Raw genomic sequence first — 26792 nt, 5'->3', positions numbered from 1 at the left:
AGTCTTCCAGTATCTCAGGGGCTGCCCCAAAGAAGAGGGAGTCAAGCTGTTCTCCAAAGCGCCTGAAGGCAGGACAAGAAGCAACGGATGGAAACTCATCAAGGAGAGAAGCAACCTGGAACTAAGGAGAAACTTCCTGACAGTGGGAACAATTAATCAGTGGAACAACCTGCCTCCAGAATCGGTGAATGCTCCAACACTAGAAGTTTTTACGAAGAGACTGGACAGCCATTTGTCCGAAATGGTATAGGGTTTCTTGCCTGAGCAGGGGGTTGGACTTGATGACCTCCAAGATCCCTTCCAACTTCCTCCTCTTCTTCTTCTTCTTCTTCTTCTTCTTCTTCTTCTTCTTCTTCTTCTTCTTCTTCTTCTTCTTCTTCTTCTTCTTCTTCTTCTTCTTCTTCTTCTTCTTCTTCTTCTTCCCCTTCTTCTTCTTCTTCTTCTTCTTCTTCTTCTTCTTCTTCTTCTTCCTCTTCTTCTTCTTCTTCTTCTTCTTCTTCTTCTTCTTATTATTATTATTATTATTATTATTATTATCATCATCATCATCATCATCATCTCTTTCTCTTCCTCCTCCTCCTCTTCCTTCTAGCGCTGATGTTACCTAGCTGGGTCATGAAACGTCTGCAAGAACACTACCAAGCTCAGAGGGCACCAGGGACCCCACAATCTTCTTCCTTCCTTCCTTCCTTCCTTCCTTCCTTCCTTCCTTCCTTCCTTCCTTCCTCCCTCCCTCCCTCCCTCCCTCCCTCCCTCCCTCCCTCAGAGAGCACCGAGGACCCTACTTCAACCCTGAGCTTCTATCGATAACATTTATCCCATGTTTTTTTCTTAAACTTTCTCCCCCAGTCCTCCAGCCAGCTCCCCATCAAGTCATCACGAATCTCCCGGAAGGGGTCCGGCCCCCACCCACCCGGCCCACCCGGCCGCCCCCACCGCTGATCCCCTCCTCCAAGACGGTGGTGCCTTCGGAGAAGCCCTCCTTCATCATGGGAGGCTCCATTTCACAAGTAAGCAGGAAAGAGAAAAGAAATGTTTGTTTATTTCGGCTGGTCTTCTCTGTTGCAGAAGCTCAAGGCTGGATGGAAGGCCCTTAAGATAGTCCTTGACTTAATCCCCATTCTAGTTTGTCTCGTTTCATGAAGAGAAGGACGAGGGGGGACATGATAGCAGCGTTCCAGTATCTCAGGGGCTGCCCCAAAGAAGAGGGAGTCAAGCTGTTCTCCAAAGCCCCTGAAGGCAGGACAAGAAGCAACGGATGGAAACTAATCAAGGAGAGAAGCAACCTAGAACTGAGGAGAAACTTCCTGACAGTTAGAACAATTAACCAGTGGAACAACCTGCTTCCAGAAGCAGTGAATGGTCCAACACTGGAAGTTTTTAAGAAGAGACTGGACAGCCATTTGTCTGAAATGGTATAGGGTCTCCTGCCTGAGTAGGGGGTTGGATTAGATGACCTCCAAGGTCCCTTCCAACTCTATTATTCTGTTAATTCTTGTCCTGCTCGTGTTCAAAGTCACAATGTCACTGGCTGTTGCAGCGCCCCCTGCAGTCACGTGAAGAAAATTTCACTGCTTGGCAGCCTCCCCCACACTTAACGACCGCAGGGATGCTTTAATTGCCCCCCCCCACACACTTTTTCCCACTATCTGCAGGTAGTCCTCGGCTTAACAACCAAATTTTCTGTTGCTAAGTAAGATATTTGTTAAGTGAGTTTTGCCTCATGACAATCTTTCCACAATTGTCAAGTGAATCACTGCAGTCGTTAAGCAAATCTGGCTTCCTTCGTTGACTTTGCTGGTTGGAAGCTGGCTTGGGGGGGGGGGAGAGAGAGATAAATAGAGATCTGTGTCTGTGAGAGAGAAAGAGAGATGGAGAGAAAGAGAGAGATAAATAAAGACCTGTCTGTGAGAGAGATGGAGAGAAAGAGATAAATAGAGGTGTGTGTGTGTGAGAGAGAGAGATGAGAGATAGATAAATAGAGATATGTGTGTGTGTGAGTGAGAGAGAGGAAGTTTGAAAGAGATGGAGAGATATAAATAAATAGAGGGAGATGAGAGAGAATAAGAGATGGAGATTAGATAAATAGAGGGAGAGAGAGTGATAGATGGAGAGATATAAAAGATGATAGAGGTAGAAAGATGGAGAGACAGATGGGAGGGGAGAGAGAGAAAGATGGAGAGATAGATAAATAGAGGGAGATGAGAGAAAGATGGAGAGATAGATAAATACAGGGAGATGAGAGAGAAAAAGATGGAGAGATAAATAGAGTGATAAATGGAGAGATATAAAAGAGATGATAGAGGTAGAAAGATGGAGAGACAGGTGGGAGGGGCGAGAGAAAGATGGAGAGAGAGAGATAAATACAGGGAGATGAGAGAGAAAAAGATGGAGAGATAAATAGAGTGATAAATGGAGAGATATAAAAGATGATAGAGGTAGAAAGATGGAGACAGGTGGGAGGGGAGAGAAAGATAAATGGAGATGAGAGAAAGATGGAGAGATAGAGAGAGAGTGATGGATGGAGAGATATAAAAGGTGATAGAGGTAGAAAAATGGAGAGACAGGTGAGAAGGGAGAGAGATGGAGAGATATAGATAAATAGAGGGAGAAAGAGAAGAGAGAGTGATAGACGGGAGAGATAAAGAGATAATAGAAGTAGATAGAAAGATGGAGAGACAGATGGGAAGAGAGAGAGAGAGAATTAACACATGTAGTCCTCGACTTATGACCACAGCTGAGCCCAAAATTTCTGCTACAAAGTGAGACATTTGTCAAGCAAGTTTTTGTCCCTCTTTTACAACCTTACAACCCCAGTTATTAAGTGAATCACTGCAGTTGACGTAAGTCACACAGTTGTTAAGTGAATCTGGCTTCCCTCATTGACTTTGCTTGTCGGAAGGCCACAAAAAAAAGGGGGAAATCACGTGAGCCCCGGGACGCTGCAACCGTCGTAACTATAAATCAGTCGCCAAGCAGCCCAATTTTGATCACGTGACCGGGGGGGAGGCCGACAACGTAAGTGTGAAAAAAAACACCCTACGTCACTTTTTTCCAGTGCCGTCGTAACTTTGGTCGCTAAAGGAACGGTTATAAGTCGAGGACTACCTACGGGCCTCTTGGGCACCCTGATCTGGGTGTTCCCTGCCCTCCCAGTTCAGCCTACCCATAGCAGGCCGGCGTGGCCCCTTTGCGAAGAGGCCGCACCATTTTTTTCCCCTCAAGGTCTCACACACACAACCATTTCCTTGCGAGACCCGGCAAAGGCGGCCTGTCATGTCCTCGGCCGCCTCACGAAGGGCCAGGGCAGGCCCGCCTCATCCGCAGTGGGAGCAAGGAGGTCAGCCGGGGCCACAGAGGGCAGGGCCTCGCTGGCCTCGGAGTGCCTGCGGTCAGACCCACTGCGGCTGGGGCACCGTGGGACGCACTGCAGCTTCACACTAAGCTGCTTGGCCGGGGCAGCTGAGGCTTCAGGTTGCGCCGTGGGTCAAGGCCTCGTGCAGCCCCAGAGCCCAGCCGCACCCAAAAGCCGCCCCCCCCCGAGCCCTCCAGGTGTGGGGGCTGCTTGTCACCTGGCAGAGCCAGAAGGGCATAGATGGGTGGGTGGGGGAGGGCAGTTGAAGAACCCGCACCGCTTTATTTTCTCCAGGCTTGGAGTGGGGAGGGTCCTTCATTTGTGGCCGGTGGAATTTGGTAAATGCCGGTAGTGGGGAAGGGCCCTGAAAGCCTTCCCACGGCCTTTTCGTGAGTTTTAAGCATCCCTCGCCTCTTTAAATTTTGTATTCCGTTTTTTGCTTTTTAACATTTTATCGTGTGTCGCTTTTGAGAGAGATGGGAAGATAGATAGATAGATAGATAGATAGATAGATAGATAGATAGATAGATAGATAGATAGATAGATAGACAGATAGACAGATAGACAGATAGACACAGAGAGAGATACATACATATATAGAGAGATAATAGAGAGAGATGTACAGAGATAGATAGATAGATAGATAGATAGATAGATAGATAGACAGATAGACAGAGAGAGATACATACATACATATACAGAGATAATAGAGAGAGATATACAGAGCTACATATACAGAGATAGATAGATGATAGAGAGAGAGAGAGAGAGGTAGATAAAGATATAGATGATAGATAGATAGACAGACGAATGATGGGTAGATAGATATAGTTAGGTGTGTGAGAGAGATACATACATACATACATACATACATACATACATACATACATACAGAGATAATAGAGAGAGAGACAGACAGACAGATAGATAGATAGACAGACAGACATAGATAGATAGATAGATAGATAGACAGATAGACACAGAGAGAGATACATACATATATAGAGAGATAATAGAGAGAGATGTACAGAGATAGATAGATAGATAGATAGATAGATAGATAGATAGACAGACAGATAGACAGAGAGAGATACATACATACATATACAGAGATAATAGAGAGAGATATACAGAGCTACATATACAGAGATAGATAGATGATAGAGAGAGAGAGGTAGATAAAGATATAGATGATAGATAGATAGACAGACAGACGAATGATGGGTAGATAGATATAGTTAGGTGTGTGAGAGAGATACATACATACATACATACATACATACATACATACATACATACAGAGATAATAGAGAGAGAGACAGACAGACAGACATAGATAGATAGATAGACAGACATAGATAGATAGATAGATAGATAGATAGATAGATAGATAGATAGATAGATAGATAGATAGATAGATAGACAGACAGATAAATATATGGATAAACACAGCCAAAGAGAGAGAGAAAGAGAAAGAGAGAGTAGATAGATGATAGACAGATATAGAGATAAATAGACTGACATAAAGAGAGAAATGATGATAGACAGACAGACATAGTAGATAGATTATAGAAACAGACAGCCAAACTGAGTGAGTGAAAGAGATATAGTAGATAATCAGATTAATATGATATTGACAGGGAGAGAGATAATAATAGATATACACAGTAGGTAAAGAGATGATAGACAGATAAATAAATAGATAAACAGACAGCTAAACTGAGAGAGAGAGAGAGAGAGAGAGAGAGATGATAGACGATAGATAAATATAGATAGACACACAAACATACACAATCAGTAAATAGATGATAGCATAAATATAGACTGACAGAGAGAGAGACAGAGAGAGACGATGATGGATGGATGATAGATACAGTAGACAGATGATGCTGTACTTTCCGATGTATAAAGACGACTTTCGAAAGTGTTGAAATTGGCGCCGAAGTCGGGGGTCGTCTTATACGCCGAGTCATCTTATACGCCGGAAATAACGGTAGTTTCCGGCGTATAAGACAACTTTCTAGGTATGTGATTCAGCGCCGAAGTTGGGGGTCGTCTTATATGCCGGGTCGCCTTATACGCCGGAAAATACGGTAGACATAAAAATAGACATGTAGATGGGGAGGGGAGAAAGAGATGATAAACAGATAGACATGGAGGATTCAGATTGCTCTTCGTATTGACAGCCTCCACCAAAACGGGGGTCCTCAGACCCAGCTGGATTTCCAGCAGCAGCAGTCCCAGCCCACCTGGCCAGCAGCCTACGCACACCTCCGTAGAGACGAAGTGCGCGTCACACCTGCGCTCTCCCCAGCGTCATTTGCGACCCATTCCGTGTGCGGTCCACCTGCGGGATTCCTCTTATCGACCCACCGCTGGATCGCAGGCACATTCACCCCAACTTCACCCTGTTCCGGCACGTAGTTCTCTCCTCTCTAAGATGTCCTTTCCCTCCCACTCGTAGGGAACACCGGGCACTTACCTGTCCCACAGTCAGAGCTCTTACGGTCAGGAGCCAGCCAAGCCACCTGGAGGCTCCATTTCGCTCGGCTTGCCAAGACAGCAGGATTCCAAGTCAGGTAAATCAAGGATGATAGGAAGACGGACACGGCCTCGGCTTCTGTGCAGGTGTGCAGAAAGCAAGGGCTCCTTGGCCTTCAAAAGCCCAACTAGATGTGGGGGGTGGTCTTCAGACGGAAAGGTAGCACTAGCAACAGCACTTGGACTTATTTGCCGCTTCAAAGTTCTTTTACAACCCTCTCTAAGCGGTTTATAGAGTCAGCCTATTTGCCCCCAACAACCTGGGTCCTCATTTTACCGACCTCGGAAGGACGGAAGGCTGAGTCAACCTTGAGCCGGTCAGGATTGAACTGCTGGTAGTGGGCAGAGTCAGCCTGCAATGCTGCATTATAACTACTGTGTTACCATAGCTTCCTTCCTTCCTTCCTTCCTTCCTTCCTTCCTTCCTTCCTTCCTTCCTTCCTTCCTTCCTTCCTTCCTTCCTTCCTTCCTTCCCAAGCAACAGTACTTAGACTTATATACCACTTCATATAGTGCTTTACAGCCCTCTCTAAGCAGTTTATAGAGTCAGCATATTTGCCCCCAACAATCTGGGTCCTCATTTTACCGACCACGGAAGGACAGAAGGCTGAGTCAATTTTGAGCCGGTCAGGATCGAACTTCCTGGCTGTGGGCAGTCAGCCTGCAATGCTGCATTATAACTACTGTGTTACTACAGCTTCCTTCCTTCTTGTTTTCCTTCCTTCCTTCCTTCCTTCCTTCCTTCCTTCCTTCCTTCCTTCCTTCCTTCCTTCCTTCCTTCCTTCTTTCCCATTTTCCTTCCTTCCCATTTTCCTTCCTTCCTTCCTTCCTTCCTTCCTTCCTTCCTTCCTTCCTTCCTTCCTTCCTTCCTTCCTAAGAAACAGCACTTAGAATTATATACCGCTTCACAGTGCTTTACAGCCCTCTCTAAGCAGTTTACAGAGTCGGCCTATTTGCCCCCAACAATCTGGATCTTCATTTTACCGACTTCGGAAGGACGGAAGGCTGAATCAGCCTTCAGCTGGTCAGGATCAAACTCTGGGCAGTGGGCCTGCAATACTGTATTCTAACTATTGCGCCACCATGACGAAGGAAGGAAGGAAAGAAGGAAGGAGAAAAGGGAGAGAAAGAAGGAAGGAGGGAGGGAGGGAAGGAGAAAAGGCAGGGAAAGAAAGAAGGAAAGGAAGGAAGCAATAGCACGTAGACTTATATACCGCTTCACAATGCTTTACAGTCCCCTCTAAGCGGTTTACAGCCTATTTGCCTCCAACCATCTGGGTCCTCACTTTATCGACCTTAGAAGGACGAAAAGTGAGTTAAGGTGGCGCAGCAGTTAGAGTGCAGTACTGCAGGCCACTTTAGCTGACTGTATTTAGCAGGTCAGCGGTTCAAATCTCACCGGCTCAAGGTTGACTCAGCCTTCCATCCTTCCGGGGTAGGTAAAATGAGGACCCAGATTGTTGGGGGCAATGTAAATATATATATATATTTGAGGGCAATGTAAATATATATATATGTTTTCTGAGGTTTTCGCAGGTGTTTGTATGTAGGTCTTTGGTTGTTCGGGTTTTCTCCCGCGTAAAATTGGAAGTGTCTTGGTGACGTTTCGACGAAGTCCCATTCGTCATCTTCAGGCTGGTGTTTTCAGCTTCGTGCTGAATTGCTGCTCGAAGCACGAAGCTGAAAACACCAGCCTGAAGATGACGAATGGGACTTGGTCGAAACGTCGCCAAGACACCTCCAATTTTACGCGGGAGAAAACCCGAACAACCAAAGACCTACATACAAACACCCGCGAAAACCTCAGAAAACATATATATATATACACATACATACATACATACATACATACATACATACATACATACACACATTGCTTACTGGTGTACACCGCTTAGAGAGTGCTTGCACTTAAAAGCGGTATATAAGTCTCATAAATAAATAAACCTTGAGCCGGTCAGAATCGAACTTCCTGGCAGTGGGCAGAGTCAGCCTGCAATATGACACTTTAACCACTGCACCACCAGGGTAGGCCTGAGTCTCAGGATTGGCGTTGGTGGTTTGGAAAATGGACGCCGAGCCAAGATCCGACTCGCGCGTGCTTGGACGCTCTGAGGCTGTGTGGGAATGAAATGGTTTGGATGTGGGTTGTGTGTATCTTCAAACACCCCCTTGCCTTCTTTGCAGGTTCCCTGCCGTACATCAAGCAAGAAGAATTTTCACCCCGGAGCCAAAACTCACAGCCCGAAGGCCTGTTGGTGAGAGCTCAGCATGAAGGAGTCGTTCGAGGTAAGCCAAGCTGGAATTAAGGAAGAAAATGGGCGTGCTCGAGATTGTGTGAGCCGGTCTTTTCAGTCCAGCCTGTTCTGCGCGGTCCTCGGTGATCTCTGCGCTTGGTGGTTTCCTTGCTGATGTCTCATGACCCAACGAGGTAACTTCGTCAGTGCTAGAAGGGAAGGTGGGGTTTGCTCTCCGTTAAAATGGCTTGCTCTATCAGTGTTGGTGGGGGTGAGAATAGACAGACTGTCAGCCATGAGTAGACATGTAGAGACAGCCATAGCAATATCACTTAGACTTATATACCGCTTCACAGCGCCTTGCAGCCCTCTTTAAGCAGGTTACAGAGTCGGCATTTTGCCCCAGACAATCCTATCCTATCCCATCCCCATTCCATTCCATTCCGTATTCTATTTTCTATTCTATTCCATTCCATATTTTCTATTCTATTCCATTCCATTCCATATTTTCTATTCCATTCCATTCCGTATTCTATTTTCTATTCCATTCTATTCCATTTTCTATTTTCTTTTCTATTCTATTCCATTCCATATTTTCTATTCTATTCCATTCCGTTTTCTATTTTCTTTTCTATTCTATTCCATTCCATTCCATTCCATATTTTCTATTCTATTCTATTCTATTCCATTCTATATTTTCTATTCCATTCCATTCCATTCCATATTTTCTATTCTATTCCATTCCATTCCGTTTTCTATTATTCCATTCCATATTTTCTATTCTATTCCATTCCATTCCATATTTTCTATTCCATTCCATTCCGTATTCTATTTTCTATTCCATTCTATTCCATTTTCTATTTTCTTTTCTATTATTCTATTCCATTCCATATTTTCTATTCTATTCCATTCCGTTTTCTATTTTCTTTTCTATTCTATTCCATTCCATTCCATTCCATATTTTCTATTCTATTCTATTCTATTCCATTCTATATTTTCTATTCCATTCCATTCCATTCTATATTTTCTATTCTATTCCATTCCATTCCGTTTTCTATTCCATTCCATTCCATATTTTCTATTCTATTCCATTCCATATTTTTCTATTCCATTCCATTCCATTTTCTATTTTCTATTCTATTACACTCCATTCCATATTTTCTGTTCTGTTCTATTCTGTTCCATTCAATTCTATTACATTCCATATTTTCTATTCTATTCCATTTGATTCCATTCCGTTTTCTATTTTCTATTCTATTCCATTCTATTCCATTCCATATTTTCTATTCTATTCCATTCCATTCCGTTTTCTATTTTCTTTTCTATTCCATTCCATTTTATCCCATTCCATATTTTCTATTCCATTCCATTCCACCTTCCTTGCCACCCTTCTTAAGTGAATCACTGTGCTTGTTAAATTAGTAACGTACTCTGGCTTCCCCATCAACTTGGCTTGGTCTCACAAGGTGATCACATGACACTCGCCCCAGGGACACGGCCACCGTCATGCATACGAGTCTGTTGCCAAGCGGCTAAACTTTGATCACGGGGATGTTGCAGCAGCCATCAGCGTTGAAAAATGCTCCTAAGTCTCATTTTCTTCAGCACCGTTGTAACTTTGAGCAGTCCCTACACCTACCGTTATCTACAGTAGTGGCCAAAATTGTGGAAACCTTCTAGGAAAAGTGTATTTTTGAGGTTTGATGGCTAATAACACCCCTTTTTGGGGGGAGCAGTACCATAAAATTATATATCGATGGAAAGATCATTTAATCAGGAATGTAATGCAGCAAAGTTTGTTCAATTATCCATACTGTATTCTATGAAAAGCTATAGCCAAATAACCAGAAAAAGGAAGAACAACTTGCTTAGGTTGATCTCAGGTAGCTTTCCTTCCTCTGATGGTAGCCAATGAGCAGGAGTGTTTAGAGAACCAATCGAGTGTCATCGTGTTTTGGAAATGAGCCAATCAGATCACGGTAGGATCCAGTGATTGATGTCCTGTATTGAAGCCGAGAGGAGGACATTTATCAGCGTGTGATGTGATGGCTATCAAGTTGGTTGGGGGGGGGGGTTGTGCTCTTTCTTTTAGTCAGCTTATAAAACGTAATAAAATTTAAGACAGTGGTTCTCCACCTGTGGGTCGGGACCCCATTTGGCGTCAAATGACCATTTCACGGGGGTCACCAAACAACGCAGTCCGCCATTTTTCCCCCCCTTTTCCTTAGCTGTGCTACTCCCTTTTATTCAATTGGCTTTTGAGAACCAATATAATAGACTCTCTTGAATAGAGTCTAATTCTATTGGCTTTCCAAAGCCAATAGGAATTGTCCAGGCTGTCTCTGCCCTGCTGAGCCCGCCAAAAGTCCCAGTCTGCCAACAGTGCTGCGCCAGTCGAGTAGTCCTCGACTTACGACCGGTTGAGTAGTCCTCGACTTACGACCGGTTGGGGGTCGCGGCATTAAAAAGGTTGAGAACCACTGAATTAAAGTCATGGTGCAAAGAGTTGACCAGTCACCCAGAAAGCGATAAAAAATAGTATTTATTAAGCGAACAAGGCTACAGTTATAAAGAAATGAGAAGAAAAATGGGTGGAAATTTAAGCAAAGGTGGCATTTTTACCGTACACATTTCCCAAAAGGTTTCCACAATTTGGGCCACCACTGTACCTATTGCATCTGTCCTCCGTGCCTTTTACCTGGCCTTGTTACCTCTTGTTACCTTTTACCTGGCCTTGTCCATCGTCACTCTTGTCCTCTTCTCTTCCGCTTCCCTGCAGGTACAACCACCATCCAGGAAGGGAGCATCACCCGAGGGACTCCCACCAGCAAACTTTCCATGGAAGCGATGCCTGCTTTGCGCGGCTCCATCACTCAGGTACGCCCACCTTGCGTCGTTCGCTTTTCCGATCCTTCCGTCGGCTCGGTGGTTTATTTTCCTGAGTTGACAGGTAGTCCTCGACATACGACCAGAATGGAGGCCAAAGTTTATGCCGCGAAGTGAGAATTTTTTTGTTCAGGGAGGTCTGCCCGATTTCTCGCCACAGCGCTTAACTGCAGTTATTAAATTAGGCCGTTTTTCTCCTCTTCGGCCAGCTTCAATATACAGGTAGTCCTCGACTTACGACCACAACTGAGACCAAAATTTCTGTCGTTAAGCGAGACATGTGTTAAGGGAGTTTTGTCCCTATTGTACCATCTTTCTGCCCACCGCTGTTAAGTGAATCCACTGCAGTTAATTGAGGGGGATGTTAATCCACTGCTTCCCCTCCATTGACTTTGCCTGGTCGGAAGGTCGCAAAAAAGGGGACGCCGGGACACGGCAACCGTCATAACTACGAGTCCGTTGCCAAGAGCCTGAATTTTGACCCGCGGGTTTCGTGGGGGAATGTTGCGGTGGTCGTAACAGTGGAAAACGGTCCTAAGTCTCGTTTTTCAGTGCCGTTGTACCTTCCAACGGTCACTAAATGAACTGTCGTAAGTCGAGGGCTACCTGCACTCTCTGGAGCAACCTAGGTGTTTATCAGCAGAAAAAGCGAAGGGATTCCCCCCCTACACCTGACCGCCCCCTCCCCCGTCTTTCCACATGCTGTTTTTGTCAGCATCAATTTGAGCCTGGATATCTAGGCATAATAATAACAACAACAACTACAAATAGAAATAGAAAGACTGTGGCAAAAGCAAGCAAGGGTCGTACCAATAGTCATAGGCGCCTTGGGTGCAATCCCAAAACAACTGGAGCACCACTTGAACACCATTGGCATTGACAAATTCGCTATTAGTCAATTGCAAAAGGCGGCCTTACTAGGAACTGCTTCCATCCTGCGACGATACCTGTAATACCATCAAACATCCACATCTGCCTATCCCAGGTCCTGGGTAAGGACTCGATAGGTAGACAAAATGCCAAATCCAGTCTGAACATCTGGCTGACTGTGCGATGATCAATATAAATAGCAACAACAACACAACAACAACAATAATGTAGAGTAGAGTAGAATAGAATGAAAATAGAATAGAGTACAGTAGAGTAGAATTGAATAGGAAATAGAGTAGAATAGAAAATAGAGTAGAATAGAATAGAGTAGAGTAGAGTAGAGTAGAATAGAGTAGAACAGTGATGGTGAACCTTATAGAGACCGAGTGCCCAAACTGCAACCCAAAACCACTTATACATCGTCGGGTGCTGGGTGGGTGTGGCCCATTGGGTGGGTGTGGCCCATTGGGTGGGTGTGGCCCATTGGGTGGGTGTGGCCCATTGGGTGGGCGTGGCTGCAGTGGTATCGGCAGACTGGGTGGGACTAAAAAGTTCAATCAATCAATTCCAACTTTGCAAGATCTTTTTTTTCCCTTGAGAAGTTGAAATTGACTGATTTAACCTTTTTTTTTTTTTTTTTTTTGCCCACGGCGGTGGAGGCCTAAAGCGAAAAGGTTTTATAAAACCCAGCTGAAGGCCTAGGACTGGGGCGAGGGCGCGCGTGCCCACAGAAAGGGCTCTGAGTGCCGCCTCTGGCACCCGTGCCATAGGTTCGCCACCACTGGAGTAGAATAACAATACCCAAAAAACTGGAGAATATAACAAACTACAGAAAACCTGCAAGTAGAAACAGAACGACTGTGGCAGAAGAAGATCACATGGATAGCCATAGGCGGCAGCAATGGGTGCAATCCCGAAACATCTGCAGTACCCCTTAAAAACCATCGGCATTGACAAATTCCCTATCGGTCAATTACGAAAGGCAGCAGTCCAAGTTGCCCCCTTGCCCTCCAATTAATCTTTTTGAAGGGTGGATTAAAATGTCTTTCCGCTGCAGGGAACCCCGGCTTTGTCCCAGCCTGGAATTGCAGCGGATGTTCTGCTCAAAGGCACCATCACCCGTCTGGCTACGGAGGACAGCAGTCCGGAGAAGAGCCGAGAAGAGATGGCCACCTCCAAAGGCCACGTCATTTACGAGGGGAAGAGCGGCCACATCATTACCTACGATGGTGAGTGCCGAGTCGGGAGGCTCCACATCCCCCACGTGCTGCTTGAGGGAGATGCACCACGGAAGCTGGGCCAGGAAAATTACGCTCCGTTAGGGTCCTTGGTGCCCTCTGAGCTGGGTGATTTTCTTGCAGACGTTTCATGACCGAACTAGGTAATGTCCTCAGTGCTAGGAAGGAACGGGGGGGGGGGGAGAAGGAAGAGAAGGAGGAGGATTGTGGGATCCTTGGTGCTCTCTGAGCTGGGTGGTTTTCCTGCAGACATTTCATGACCCAACTAGGTAGCATCATCAGTGCTAGAAGGGAGGAGGAGAAGGAGGACTGTGGGGGTCCTGGTGTTTTTTGAGCTGGGTGGGTTTTCCTACAGACGTTTCATGACCCAACTAGGTAGCATCAGTGTTAGAAGGGAGGAGGAGGAAGGAAGAAGAAGAGGAAAAGAAGAGATAAAGAAGGAGGAGGAGAAGAGGTACAGAAGGAAGAGAGGAAGAAGAGGAATAGATAGAGGAGGGAGGAGGAGGAGGAGGACTGTGGGGGTCCCTGGTGCTCTCTGAGCTGGGTGGTTTTCCTGCAGACTTTTCATGATGTTCCCTAGTTGGGTCGAGAAACGTCTGCAAGAAAACAACTGAGCTCAGAGGACACCAAAGACCCCACACTCCTCCTCTTCCTCCTCTTCTGCCCTCTGCAAAGCCCACTCCCTTTTAGCACGAGTGATGTTGCCTAGTTGGGTCGTGAAACATCTGGAAGAAATCCTAAAGAGCACCAGGGCCCCTCAGTTCAACCCTGAGCTACAAATATTGCCTTCCGTGGAAAAAATATTTCCATTTTCACTAAGAGAATCCAAGGGAAATAGTTTTCCATTAGTCCGTCTCTTTCTCTCTCTCTCTCTTTTTCTCTCTCTCTCTTTCTCTTTCTTTTTCTCTCTTCTCTTTCTCTTTCTCTCTCTTTCTCTCTCTTTCTCTTTCTTCTCTCTTTCTCTTTCTCTTTTCTCTCTTTCTCTTTCTCTCTCTCTCTCTCTTTCTCTCTCTTTCTCTTTCTTTTTCTCTCTTTCTCTTTTTTTCTCTTTCTCTCTCTTTCTCTTTCTTTTTCTCTCTTTCTCTTTCTCTCTCTCTCTTTCTCTCTTTCTCTTTCTTTCTCTTTGTGTCTTTTTCTCTCTCTTTCTCTTTCTTTCTTTCTCTTTTTCTTTCTCTTCTCTCTTTCTCTTCTCTCTCTCTCTTTCTCTTTCTCTCTCTCTCTTTCTCTTTCTCTCTCTCTCTCTCTCTTTCTTTTCTCTCTCTTTCTCTTTCTCTCTCTCTTTTCTCTTTCTCTCTCTTTCTCTTTCTTTTTCTCTCTTTCTCTTTCTCTCTCTTTTTTTCTCTTTCTCTCTCTTTCTCTTTCTTTTTCTCTCTTTCTCTTTCTCTCTCTTTTTTTCTCTTTCTCTCTCTTTCTCTTTCTTTTTCTCTCTTTCTCTTTCTCTCTCTTTTTTTCTCTTTCTCTCTCTTTCTCTTTCTTTTTCTCTCTTTCTCTTTCTCTCTCTCTTTCTCTCTTTCTCTTTCTTTCTCTTTGTGTCTTTTTCTCTCTCTTTCTCTCTCTTTCTCTTTCTTTCTTTCTCTTTTTCTCTCTTTCTCTTTCTCTCTCTCTTTCTCTTTCTCTCTCTCTCTTTCTCTTTCTCTCTCTTTTTTTCTCTTTCTCTCTCTTTCTCTTTCTTTTTCTCTCTTTCTCTTTCTCTCTCTTTTTTTCTCTTTTTCTCTCTTTCTCTTTCTCTCTCTTTTTTTCTCTTTCTCTCTCTTTCTCTTTCTTTTTCTCTCTTTCTCTTTCTCTCTCTCTCTTTCTCTCTTTCTCTTTCTTTCTCTTTGTGTCTTTTTCTCTCTCTCTTTCTCTTTCTTTCTTTCTCTTTTTCTTTCTCTTTTTCTCTCTTTCTCTTTCTCTCTCTCTTTCTCTTTCTCTCTCTTTTTTTCTCTTTCTCTCTCTTTCTCTTTCTTTTTCTCTCTTTCTCTCTCTTTTTTTCTCTTTCTCTCTCTTTCTCTTTCTTTTTCTCTCTTTCTCTTTCTCTCTCTCTCTTTCTCTCTTTCTCTTTCTTTCTCTTGTGTCTTCTTTCTCTCTTCTCTCTTTTTCTTTCTCTTCTTTCTCTCTCTCTTTTCTCTTCTCTCTCTCTCTCTTTCTCTCTTCTCTCTCTCTTCTTTTCTCTTCTTTCTCTTTCTCTCTCTTTTTCTCTCTTCTCTCTCTTTCTTTTCTTTTCTCTCTCTCTTTCTCTCTCTTTTCTCTCTTTCTTCTCTCGTTTTCTCTTTCTCTTTCTCTCTCTTTTTCTTTCTTTTTCTCTCTTTCTCTTTCTCTCTCTCTCTTTCTCTCTTTCTCTTTCTTTCTCTTTGTGTCTTTTTCTCTCTCTCTTTCTCTTTCTTTCTTTCTCTTTTTCTTTCTCTTTTTCTCTCTTTCTCTTTCTCTCTCTCTTTCTCTTTCTCTCTCTTTTTTTCTCTTTCTCTCTCTTTCTCTTTCTTTTTCTCTCTTTCTCTCTCTTTTTTTCTCTTTCTCTCTCTTTCTCTTTCTTTTTCTCTCTTTCTCTTTCTCTCTCTCTCTTTCTCTCTTTCTCTTTCTTTCTCTTTGTGTCTTTTTCTCTCTCTTTCTCTTTCTTTCTTTCTCTTTTTCTTTCTCTTTTTCTCTCTTTCTCTTTCTCTCTCTCTCTTTCTCTCTTTCTCTTTCTTTTTCTCTCTTTCTCTTTCTCTTTCTCTTTGTCTCTTTTTCTCTCTCTTTCTCTCTCTTTCTTTCTCTCTCTCTCTTTCTCTTTTTCTTTCTCTTTTTCTCTCTTTCTCTTTCTCTCTCTCTTTCTTTCTCTTTCTTTCTCTTTCTCTCTCTCTCTCTCCTTCTCAACAGCCATCAAGAATGTCCGGGAAGGAACGCGGAGCCCAAGGACCGCTCACGACATGGGCCTCAAACGGACCTATGAAGCCATGGAAGGAAACATCAAGCAGGCAATGTCAATGAGAGAATCTCCCACGCCTTTAGAAGGTAAGCTTGGCTAGCAAATTCCTCTTTGTTTGCAAGAATTGGGTCTGTCTAGTCTAATGAAGAGAAGGACAAAGGGGGGACAGGATAGCCGTGTTCCAATATCTCAGGGGCTGCCCCAAAGAAGAGGGAGTCAAGCTGTTCTCCAAAGCGCCTGAAGGCCAGACAAGAAGCAACGGGTGGAAACTCATCCAGGAGAGAAGCAACCTGGAACTAAGGAGAAACTTCCTGACAGTCAGAACAATTAACCAGTGGAACTCCTTGCCACCAGAGGTTGCGGGTGCTCCTTCAGGTTTTCAAGAAGAGGTAGCCTCTGAAATAGTGTAGGACAGTGGTTCTCCACCTGTGGGTCAGGACCCCATTTGGGGTCAAACGATCATTTCACGGGGGTCGCCAAACAACGCAGTCCGCCATTTTCCCCCCCCTTTTCCTTAGCTGTGCTACTCCCTTTTATTCTATTGGCTTTTGAAAGCCAATAGAATAGACTCTCTTGAATAGAGTCCAATTCTATTGGCTTTCAAAAGCCAATAGGAATTGTCCAGGCTGTCTCTACCCTGCTGAGCCCGCCAAAAGTCCCATTCTGCAAACGGTGCTGCACCAGTTGAGTAGTCCTCGACTTACGACCGGTTGAGTAGTCCTCAACTTACGACCGGTTGGGGGTCGCGGCCTTAAAAAGGTTGAGAACCACTGGTGTAGGGTGTCCTGCGTGAAAATCAGAATCAGCTGGAAGGGACACTCTATATATCATTTCAGACTGTCCAGTCTCTTCTTAAGAACGTCCAGCAATGAAGCATTCACAACTTCTGGTGGCAAGCTGTTCCAGGGGTTAATTGTTCTCATTGTAGGGAAATTTCTCCTTAATTCCAAGTTGGTTCTCTCCTTGATGAGTTTTTCCATCTGTTGCCCCCCCCTCCCTGGAATGGAATGGAAAATGGAATGGAATGGAATAATAACAACTTTATTGTCACTGTGAATGTACACTAATTAGCATACATTAAAATGAAATTTCATTGCATTGAGCTCAAAGGGTCACCACCTCCAATATACACTACATCAGTGATGGCGAACCTATGGCCCGGGTGCCAGAGGCAGCACTCAGAGCCCTCTCTGTGGGCACGCGTGCCATCGCCCCAGTCCTAGGCGTTCAGCTAGGTTTTATAAAACCTTTTCGCTTTAGGCCTCCGCCCCCGTGTGCAAAAAAAAAAAAAAAAAAGGTTCAATCAATCAGTCAATTTCAACTTCTTGCGGGGGAAAAAAAAGATCTTGCAAAGTTAGAATTGATTGACTGAACTTTTTAGTCCCACCCAGTCTGCCGTTATCACCGCAGCCACGCCCACCCAGTGGGCCACCCCCACCCAATGGGCCACCCCCGCCCGGCACCCGACGATGCGTAAGTGGGTTTTGGGTTGCAGTTTGGGCACTCGGTCTCTAAAAGGTTCGCCATCATCGCACTACATAAATATGTCAACATAAATAAAATAAATCAGTTGTGAAACAGCACCGTTGGGGTATATTCTGTTACATTTTAATTTGTCTTAGCAGACCCAGTGTGTACATGGCCACACCGAGGTACAAACGCTGTGTGGTTCCTGGACAAAATGAAGCTTCAAAGAATGTTTCTAGGATGTAAATGTATCGCTATTGGCTTCCTCGGAAATGTGTTGAAATTCACCAAATATCGTCGGAGGTACAGTTGAAACAGGGAGATGCTGTTTTTAGTAATGGCACTTCTGTCTTTTAGGCTTAATCTGCCGGGCTGTGCCTCAAGGCAGTCCCCACTCCGACATGAAGGAGAGGACTGTGTTGGCGGGCTCCATAATGCAAGGTAAGAAAAAGACCAATGTTCCACTCCCTTCTCTTCTCTCCCCCCTTTCCCTCCCCCCATCTCTTCTCTCCTAACAGCTTGCCTCCAGAAGCCTGTGGGTGCTCCATCACTCGAGGTTTTTAAGAAGAGACTGGACAGCCATTTGTCTGAAATGGTACAGGGTTGCCTGCCTGAGCAGGAGGTTGGACTAGATGACCTCCAAGGTCTCTTGCAGCTATGTGGTGGTGATGATGATGATGATGATGATGATGATGATGATGATGATGATAGAGTTGGAAGGGACCTTGTCATCAAGTCCAACCCTCCCCCCCCCCACTCAGGCAGGAAACCCTATACCATTTCAGGCAAATGGCTGTCCAGTCTCTTCTTAAAGACTTCCAGTGTTGGAGCATTCACCGCTTCTGGAGGCAGGTTGTTCATAATAATAATAAAGTTGGAAGGGACCTTGTCATCAAGTCCAACCCTCCCCCCCCCCCACTCAGGCAGGAAACCCTATCCCATTTCGGACAAATGGCTGTCCAGTCTCTTCTTAAAAACTTCCAGTGTTGGAGCATTCACTGCTTCTGGAGGCAGGTTGTTCCACTGGTTAATTGTTCTCTCTCTCAGGAAATCCCTCCTTAGTTCCAGGTTGCTTCTTCCCTTGATCAATTTCCATCTGTTGCTTCCTGTCCTGCCTTCAGGTGCTTTGCAGAATAGGTTGACCCCCCCCTCTTCTCTGTGGCATCCCCTCAAATATTGGATCACTGCTATTATGTCCCCCCCTCCCTCGTCCTTCTCTTCATTAGACTAGACCAGGGGTAGGCAACCTTGGCTCTTTTATGACTGGTGGACTTCAACTCCCAGAATTCCTGAGCCAGCCATGCTGAGGGGAAAGGGAGAGGTTTCCAAGCTGAGCCATGCTGGCTCAGGAATTCTGGGAGTTGAAGGCCACAAGTCATGAAGGGGCCAAAGTTTCCCCATGCTGGCTCAGGAATTCTGGGAGTTGAAGTCCACGAGTCATCAAAGAGCCAAGGTTGGCTACCCCTGGACTAGACATTTATATGGTTTAGCCTCCAGTCTCCTAATCATGTTTGTTGCTCTATTCTATTCTGTTCTATTCTATATTCTATATTCTATTCCATTCTATTCTATTTTCTATTCCATTCTATATTCTACATTCTTTTCTACATTCTATTCTATTTTGTATTCCATTCCATTCTATTCTATTCTATTCCATTCTTCCATTATTCCCTTCCCTTCCATTCTATTCTATTCTATTCTATTCTATTTTCTATTCCATTCTACATTCTATTTTCTATTCTATTTTGTATTCTGTTCTATTCTATCCCAATCCCAATCCTGCGATCCTCTCTCTCCCACCCAAGGCACCCCGCGATCGACCGCTGAGAGCTACGAAATCGGGCTCAAGTACCCCAAGATCAAGAGGGAGTCTCCCCCCATGAGGACCTTTGAGGGAGCCATCACCAAGGGGAAGCCCTACGACGCGGTCACCACCATCAAGGAGATGGGGCGCTCGGTCCACGAAATCCCCCGGCAGGACCTGTTGAATCAGGAAAGCCAGAAGTCTCCCGATCTCGTCCCTCACGTCCGCCCCATCATCGAAGGATCCATCTCCCAGGTGAGCAAAAACCTGGAGGCCGCAGTTGGGAAAAAAGCTCAAATCCTACAGTCCCTTTTTTTTTTTTTTTTTTGAAGAGTTGGAAGCAATTGTCGAGGTCACAAAGTCTCACCCCTATTCAGGGTGAGCTTCCAGATCGTCTGTTCTTCTAATGTTGTTGTTGTTAGTTGCGAAGTCGTGTCCGACCCATCGCGACCCCATGGACCACGTTCCTCCAGGCCTTCCTGTCCTCTACCGTCTTCTGGAGTCCATTGAAGCTCACGCCTCCTGCTTCAGGGACTCCATCCAGCCCCCTCATTCTCTGTCGTCCCCTTCTTCTCTTGCCCTCCATCTTTCCCAGCATCAGGCCCTTCTCCAGTGAGTCCTTCCTTCTCCTTAGGTGGCCAAAGGACTTGAGTTTCCACTTCAGGATCTGGCCTTCTAAAGAGCAGTTGGGGTTGATCTCCTCCAGGACTGACCGGTTAGATCGCCTTGCAGTCCAGGGGACTCGCAGGAGTCTTCTCCAGTACCAGAGTTCAAAGGCCTCCAGTCTTTGGTGCTCGGCCTTTCTTATGGTCCAACTTTCACAGCCATACATTGCAATGGGAAAACCATGGCCTTGATTGTACATACTTTTGTTGGCAGGGTGACATCTCTGCTTTTTAGTATACTCTTCTAATGTAGATAGTCCTTATATTACAACAGATCGTTTAATAACCATTCAAAGTTACAACGGAAGTGAAAAAAGTAACTCTTTTTAATAACATTTTATTAATTTCCCAGTTTTACATTTCAGTATTTAAAAAGCAACGTGGTGACTGGGTTAATCAACAGTTCGATAACAAAATCTTTAGTGCAAATCTCAGGTTACAATTTCAGATATTTCTTCTCTTTTTCCCCTTATCACTTACTGTCTTGTATTCAAGCTAGTACAGTTCTTATTATATCAGCTCAGTTAAAAACATCATTATTGCATTTATCTGTAAATTTTTAGCTTATACGTATCTTAATTACATTCCATCTTCATAAAACAATCCATATCCTGTTATTGGTTGATGGGCCATCTGACCCCACCTCCAAGATGCAGGCAGAGGTTGATTTAACCGCCATTCCAAGACCATGCTAGGTTTCTCCGCTATTTGCCCCCATTCTCCTCTCCTCTCTTCTCCAGGGGACGCCCATCAAGTATGAGAGCAGCTCCTGCCAGTCGGCTATCAAGCACAACGTCAAGTCCCTGATCACCGGGCCCAGCAAACTCTCGCGAGGCCTCCCGCCCATGGAGATGGTCCCCGAGAACGTGAAGGTGGTGGAACGCGGGAAGCACGAAGACCCCAAGGCTGGAGAGATGCGCTCTCGCCACACCTCGGTGGTCAGCTCGGGGCCCTCCGTCCTGCGGTCCACGCTCCACGAGGCTCCCAAGTCCCAAGTCAGTCCCGGGATCTACGAGGATCCCAACGCCAGGAGGACCCCAGTGGGCTATCAAAGCCTGTCCAGAAGTTCACCCATGATGAACCGCGGCGAAGGTAGGCAGCCTCGGAGGCTTTGCGGCTTCCGTTAATGGTCAGCGGGACGAGGGAGAAAAAAAATGGATCAATTGAGCAGGCAATCTACTAACCATCTACCCGTTCTGAGTCTCTGGAACTCAGAAAGACTTTAATTGGTTATATTTGTATTTTTTTTTTTAGTATTTCAGCATGGGTACTAATGGCTTCCTCCTGTGGTATTGCTGTACAGGTGCTCCTCGGCTTACAAATGTTTGTTTAGCGCGCTTCCAATTGCTAAGCAAGATATTTGTTAAGGGAGTCGCTCTCGGTTTTAACCACCTTTGGGTGACAGTTGTTAAACAAATTGCTGCCATTAGTGTTACTGAATCCTGGAGTCGTCAAGCAATTTCCAGAAGGAAGGGAGGGAAGGAAGGAGGGAGGGCACAGAAAGAGGAAGGGAAAGAAGAAAAAGGGGAAAAAAGGAGAAGGAAGGAGAAGGGAGGGAGGGAGGACATAGTAATTGTGATAGGGATTTCGGAGTCCTCGTGGGCAATCACTTAAACAGGAGCCAGCCGTGTGCTGCAGCTGCCAGAAAAGCCAACATAGTGCTAGGCTGCATTAACAGAGGGAGAGAATCAAGATCACGCGAAGTGTTAATACCGCTTTACAAGGCCTTGGTAAGGCCACACTTGGAATACGGCATCCAGTTTTGGTCACCACGATGTAAAAAAGATGCTGAGGCTCCAGAAAGGGTGCAGAGAAGAGCAGCAAAGATGATCAGGGGACTGGTGGCTAAAATAAACAAGGAAAGGCTGCTGGAATTGGGGATGTCTAGTTTAATGAAGAGAAGGACGAGGGGGGACAGGATAGCAGCGTTCCAGTATCTCAGGGGCTGCCCCAAAGAAGAGGGAGTCAAGCTATTCTCCACAGTGCCTGAAGGCAGGACAAGAAGCAACGGATGGAAACTCATTAAGGAGAGAAGCAACCTGGAACTAAGGAGAAACTTCCTAACAGTGAGAACAATTAACCAGTGGAACAACCTGCCTCCAGAAGCGGTGAACGCTCCAACACTGGAGGTTTTTGAGAAGAGACTGGACAGCCATTTGTCCGAAATGGTGTAGGGTTTCCTGCCTGAGCAGGGGGTTGGACTGGATGACCTCCAAGCTCCCTTCCAACTTTGTTATTATTATTATTACTATTATTATTATCGATCATCGCACAGTCAGCCAGATGTTCAGACTGGATTTGGCATTTTGTCTACCTATCGAGTCCTTACCCAGGACCTGGGATAGGCAGATGTGGATGTTTGATGGTATTACAGATATCGTCGCAGGATGGAAGCAGTTCCTAATAAGGCCGCCTTTTGCAATTGACTAATAGCGAATTTGTCAATGCCAATGGTGTTCAAGTGGTGCTCCAGTTGTTTTGGGATTGCACCCAAGGAGCCTATGACTATTGGTACTACCCTTGCTTGCTTTTGCCACAGTCTTTCTATTTCTATTTGTAGGTCTTTGTATTTTGTTATCTTCTCCAGTTCTTTCTCTTCTATTCTGCTATCTCCAGGCACTGCCACATCCACTATCCAGACTTTTTTGTCTTTCTTATCGACAATTGTTAAGTCTGGGGTGTTATGTTGCAGGTGCTTGTCTGTTTGAATTCTGAAGTCCCAGAGCAGTTTAATTTTATCATTTTCTATGACTTTCTCTATTTTATGATCCCACCAGTTTTTGCTTACAGGCAAATGATATTTTTTGCAGATCTTCCAATGCACCATTGTTGCTACTTTGTCATGCCGCTGCTTGTAGTCAGTCTGTGCAATCTTCTTGCAACAGCTTACCAGGTGGTCCACTGTTTCTTCAGCTTCTTTGCATAGGCGGCACTTACTGTCTGTTGCTGTCTTCTCAATTTTGACTTTGTATGCATTTGTCCTTAAGGCTTGGTCTTGTGCAGCCAGAATTAGTCCCTCGGTCTCTTTCTTCAATTTTCCTGCTCTTAGCCATTGCCAGGTTTTATTATTATCTGCTTTCCCAGCTATTTTTTTCATGTATTGGCCATGTAGTGCTTTGTCTTCCCATGCCTCTATTCTGTTCTTCATTTGGTCTTTCTTGTAGGCCAGTTTGGTCTCTCCAGTAGTCAGTAAGCCTTCCTGATATACTAATTTCAGTGCATCTTCATCATTGTTCTTCAGATATTCTTCCAAAGCCATTTTTTCTTCTTCAACCATCTGATGTACTTGTAGCATTCCACGCCCACCTATTTGCCTTGGTAGATAAAGTCTATCAATGTCACTGCGTGGATGAAGGGCATGATTCATTGTCATTATTTTTCTGGTCTGCCTATCCATTGCTTTTAGTTCTGCTTGAGTCCAGTCCACTATTCCAGCTGTGTACCTAATGACTGGGATTGCCCAGGTGTTGATTGCCTTTATGGTATTTCCTCCATTGAGTTTGGATTTTAAGATCTTCTTCACTCTCTTGATGTATTCACCTCTAATCTTTTTCTTGACTTCAGTGTGCTTGATGTTGTCAGCTTGAAGGATACCCAAGTATTTGTAGTACTCTTCCTCATCCAGACTCTTAATGTTATTTTCGTGGGGCATCTTGATTCCTTCAGTTTTCACTATTTTTCCTTGTTTGATAGTAAGTGTGGCACATTTGTCCAAGCCAAACTCCATTACAATATCTTGGCTATATATACGGACAGTGTTGAGCAGCGATTCTATTTCAGATGATGTTTTTCCATACAGCTTCAGATCATCCATATAAAGGAGGTGGGATAGTCTGGCAGATGTTTTTGATGTTTGATAGCCATGTCCTGAGTTATTCAGTATTGTTGACAGAGGAAACAGTGCAATAACAAATAGTAATGGTGATAATGAATCTCCTTGAAATATTCCTCTCTTGATATTAACCTCTCCCAGCTCTCACCATTGATCTGCAACTGTGTCTTCCATTGTGCCATCGATCTTTGCACAAATTTTCTGATGTTTCTACTGACTCCTGTTATTTCTAGGCACTTTATTATCCAATCATGTGGCAGAGAGTCAAATGCCTTTTTGTAGTCAATCCATGCCACATTCAGGTTGGTCTTCCTTCTCTTGCAGTTTTCCAAGATCATTTTGTCTATTAGGAGTTGATCTTTTGTTCCTCTGCTATTGGGGCGGTTTCCTTTCTGCTCAGGTGGAAAGAGATTGTTTTCAACTAGATGCTGTTGTACTGCATCAGCTACCACACCAGTTAGTAATTTGAAAGTTGTTGGTAAGCAGGTAATTGGCCTGTAGTTGCCTGGTGTTGCCCCTTTTGCTGGATTTTTCATTATTAGGTAGGTTTTCCCAGTTGTTAGCCACTTTTCAATTTCTCCTCCTTGTAGTATATTGTTGAACTGCTTGGCAATGAGTGGGTGTATAACAGTTAGATGTTTCAACCAAAACCCATGCAGTTCATCTTCACTGGTGCTGACCAATTTTTGATTTTCTTTGCTCTTTTTTCTACCATTTTTGTTGTTATTACTAGTTCTTTCATTTCAACTTCTGTTTTATTTGCATCCACCTCTTTTAACCAAGCCGCATCCTTGTTGTATTTCTTTGGGTTATCCCATATCTGCTTCCAGAACTGCACTGTTTCTTCCTTGTCAGGTACTGACTGATTCCTTGCAGTTTCTCCATTGATGGATTGGTAGAAACGTTTCTGATTGGATTGAAATTGGAGTTCTGCCTATAGTTTGCAATTCGAGCTTCATATCTACTGATTTTCCTGGCTATAGCTGTTATTTGTTGCTTTATTATTTCCAGTGCTTCCTTGATCTTCCTTGTTTCTAAGTGGTATTTCTTGATTAGGTATTCTTTGGTCTTCTTGTTCTTCAGCTTCTTTTCTTTCATCTGTTCTAGCTTGCTTGCATGTGATCTTAACTTGCTGATCTTATTTTCTAGTCTAACCTTCCATTTTTGTGGTGCACTGTTTGTTTGTTTTTCTTTTTTGTTGATTTTGCATCCCAGGTATTCTGTTATAACTGCAGCTGTGCTGTACATGAGTTCGTTTGTTTCTTGCAGTGAATTTGTGCTTATACTTGATATTGCAGTATTTGCATCTTTTAATGCTTGTGCTAGCTGTTTCTTTGGAACAAGCTTCAATGCAGGCAGCCTTATTCTGTTGTTTTTGTGCTGTTCTAGATGCTCAGTTATTCTTTGTTTCAATTCTTTTATTTCTTTAGTTAGAGGGTTTTGTTCTTCCTGAGGTAGAGGTGCCTGGTTTCCAAATGAGAACAGTTGTATATCTCTGCTAGATTCCTTCACTGCCAACTCCCCCTGGTTTGCCTCTACATTCTGAATTACTTCTGGTAAGGCTTTGATTTCTTTGCCCTGGGTAAACCTTTGCAGTTCGTCCAATTCTGTTTCTGTGAATACTTTATTTCGTATTATAAATCGGCGTTGATCTGCTAGTCTCTGTTCTGTTATTTCTGATTCTGGATGTTGTTCTTTCCAGAAATGGTGCATTCGTTTTAGATATCCTCTTCTTGTTGGACTTGATCTGTAGTAACAGATCATTATTTCTTTGTTTTCCATCACTGTGTATCTGCGACGGGTAAACAACTTTTCTTCCAGTAATTCTGCAGCTGCTGGCCCTGGTTGCTCAGCCAACAGTCCTGAGTCCTGTACCCCATTTTTCACCAGATATCCAGGAACTCCAATATCGAGCGCAGACCTTGTTAACCTGGTCGACGTCTGAGCCGGTATGGCATTCTGCAATTTACGTCTCCCCATATTTTTTATGGGAGAGACACTCTTTGTCTGACTCCTCTGATGAGACCTGTCCAGTATGGTTGAACCTCTGGCATAGCTCTCATCTTCCTCAGAGTACACAAGCCCCACAACCACGTCAAGGTAGTGCCTCACTGGGGTATTATTATTATTATTATTATTATTATTATTATTATTATTATTATTATTATTGTGGATCATCGCACAGTCAGCCAGATGTTCAGACTGTATTTGGCATTTTGTCTACCTATCGAGTCCTTACCCAGGACCTGGGATAGGCAGATGTGGATGTTTGATGGTATTACAGGTATCGTCGCAGGATGGAAGCAGTTCCTAATAAGGCCGCCCTTTGCAATTGACTAATAGCAAATTTGTCAATGCCAATGGTGTTCAAGTGGTGCTCCAGTTGTTTTGGGATTGCGCCCAAGGATCCTATGACTATTGGTACTACCCTTGCTTGCTTTTGCCACAGTCTTTCTATTTCTATTTGTAGGTCTTTGTATTTTGTTATCTTCTCCAGTTCTTTCTCGTCTATTCTGCTATCTCCAGTCACTGCCACGTCCACTATCCAGACTTTTTTGTCTTTCTTATCGACAATTGTTAAGTCTGGGGTGTTATGTTGCAGGTGCTTGTCTGTTTGAATTCTGAAGTCCCATAGCAGTTTAATTTTATCATTTTCTATGACTTTCTCTATTTTATGATCCCACCAGTTTTTGCTTACAGGCAAATGATATTTTTTGCAGATCTTCCAATGCACCATTGTTGCTACTTTGTCATGCCGCTGCTTGTAATCAGTCCTTGCAATCTTCTTGCAACAGCTTACCAAGTGGTCCACTGTTTCTTCAGCTTCTTTGCATAGGCGGCACTTACTGTCTGTTGCTGTCTTCTCAGTTTTGACTTTGTATGCATTTGTCCTTAAGGCTTGGTCTTGTGCAGCCAGAATTAGTCCCTCGGTCTCTTTCTTCAATTTTCCTGCTCTTAGCCATTGCCAGGTTTTATTATTATCTGCTTTCCCAGCGATTTTTTTCATGTATTGGCC

The 26792-nt window shown here is 44.3% G+C and overlaps 1 protein-coding gene across 1 annotated transcript in view; it reads left to right on the top strand.

The window, feature by feature from the left end:
* LOC120298012 (nuclear receptor corepressor 1-like) overlaps positions 1-21462 on the top strand; it is a 123976-nt gene extending 102514 nt beyond the window's left edge. The window contains exons 24-32 of the mRNA XM_039321327.1: positions 850-1010; positions 5820-5934; positions 8084-8185; positions 10913-11010; positions 12947-13118; positions 15960-16094; positions 17833-17916; positions 19281-19534; positions 20685-21462. Coding sequence (XP_039177261.1) covers positions 850-1010; positions 5820-5934; positions 8084-8185; positions 10913-11010; positions 12947-13118; positions 15960-16094; positions 17833-17916; positions 19281-19534; positions 20685-21071 — 1508 coding nt within the window. The 3' untranslated portion in view covers positions 21072-21462. The remainder of the gene's footprint in view (positions 1-849; positions 1011-5819; positions 5935-8083; positions 8186-10912; positions 11011-12946; positions 13119-15959; positions 16095-17832; positions 17917-19280; positions 19535-20684) is intronic.
* Positions 21463-26792: the final 5330 nt, after the last annotated feature.

The sequence above is a fragment of the Crotalus tigris genome, unplaced genomic scaffold, assembly GCF_016545835.1.
Source record: "Crotalus tigris isolate CLP2741 ecotype Arizona unplaced genomic scaffold, ASM1654583v1 scf7180000023738.1706062, whole genome shotgun sequence".
Taxonomy (NCBI): Eukaryota; Metazoa; Chordata; class Lepidosauria; order Squamata; family Viperidae; genus Crotalus; species Crotalus tigris.
The sequence above is the reverse complement of the archived record's forward strand: the minus strand, read 5'-3'. Positions and strand labels throughout refer to the sequence as shown.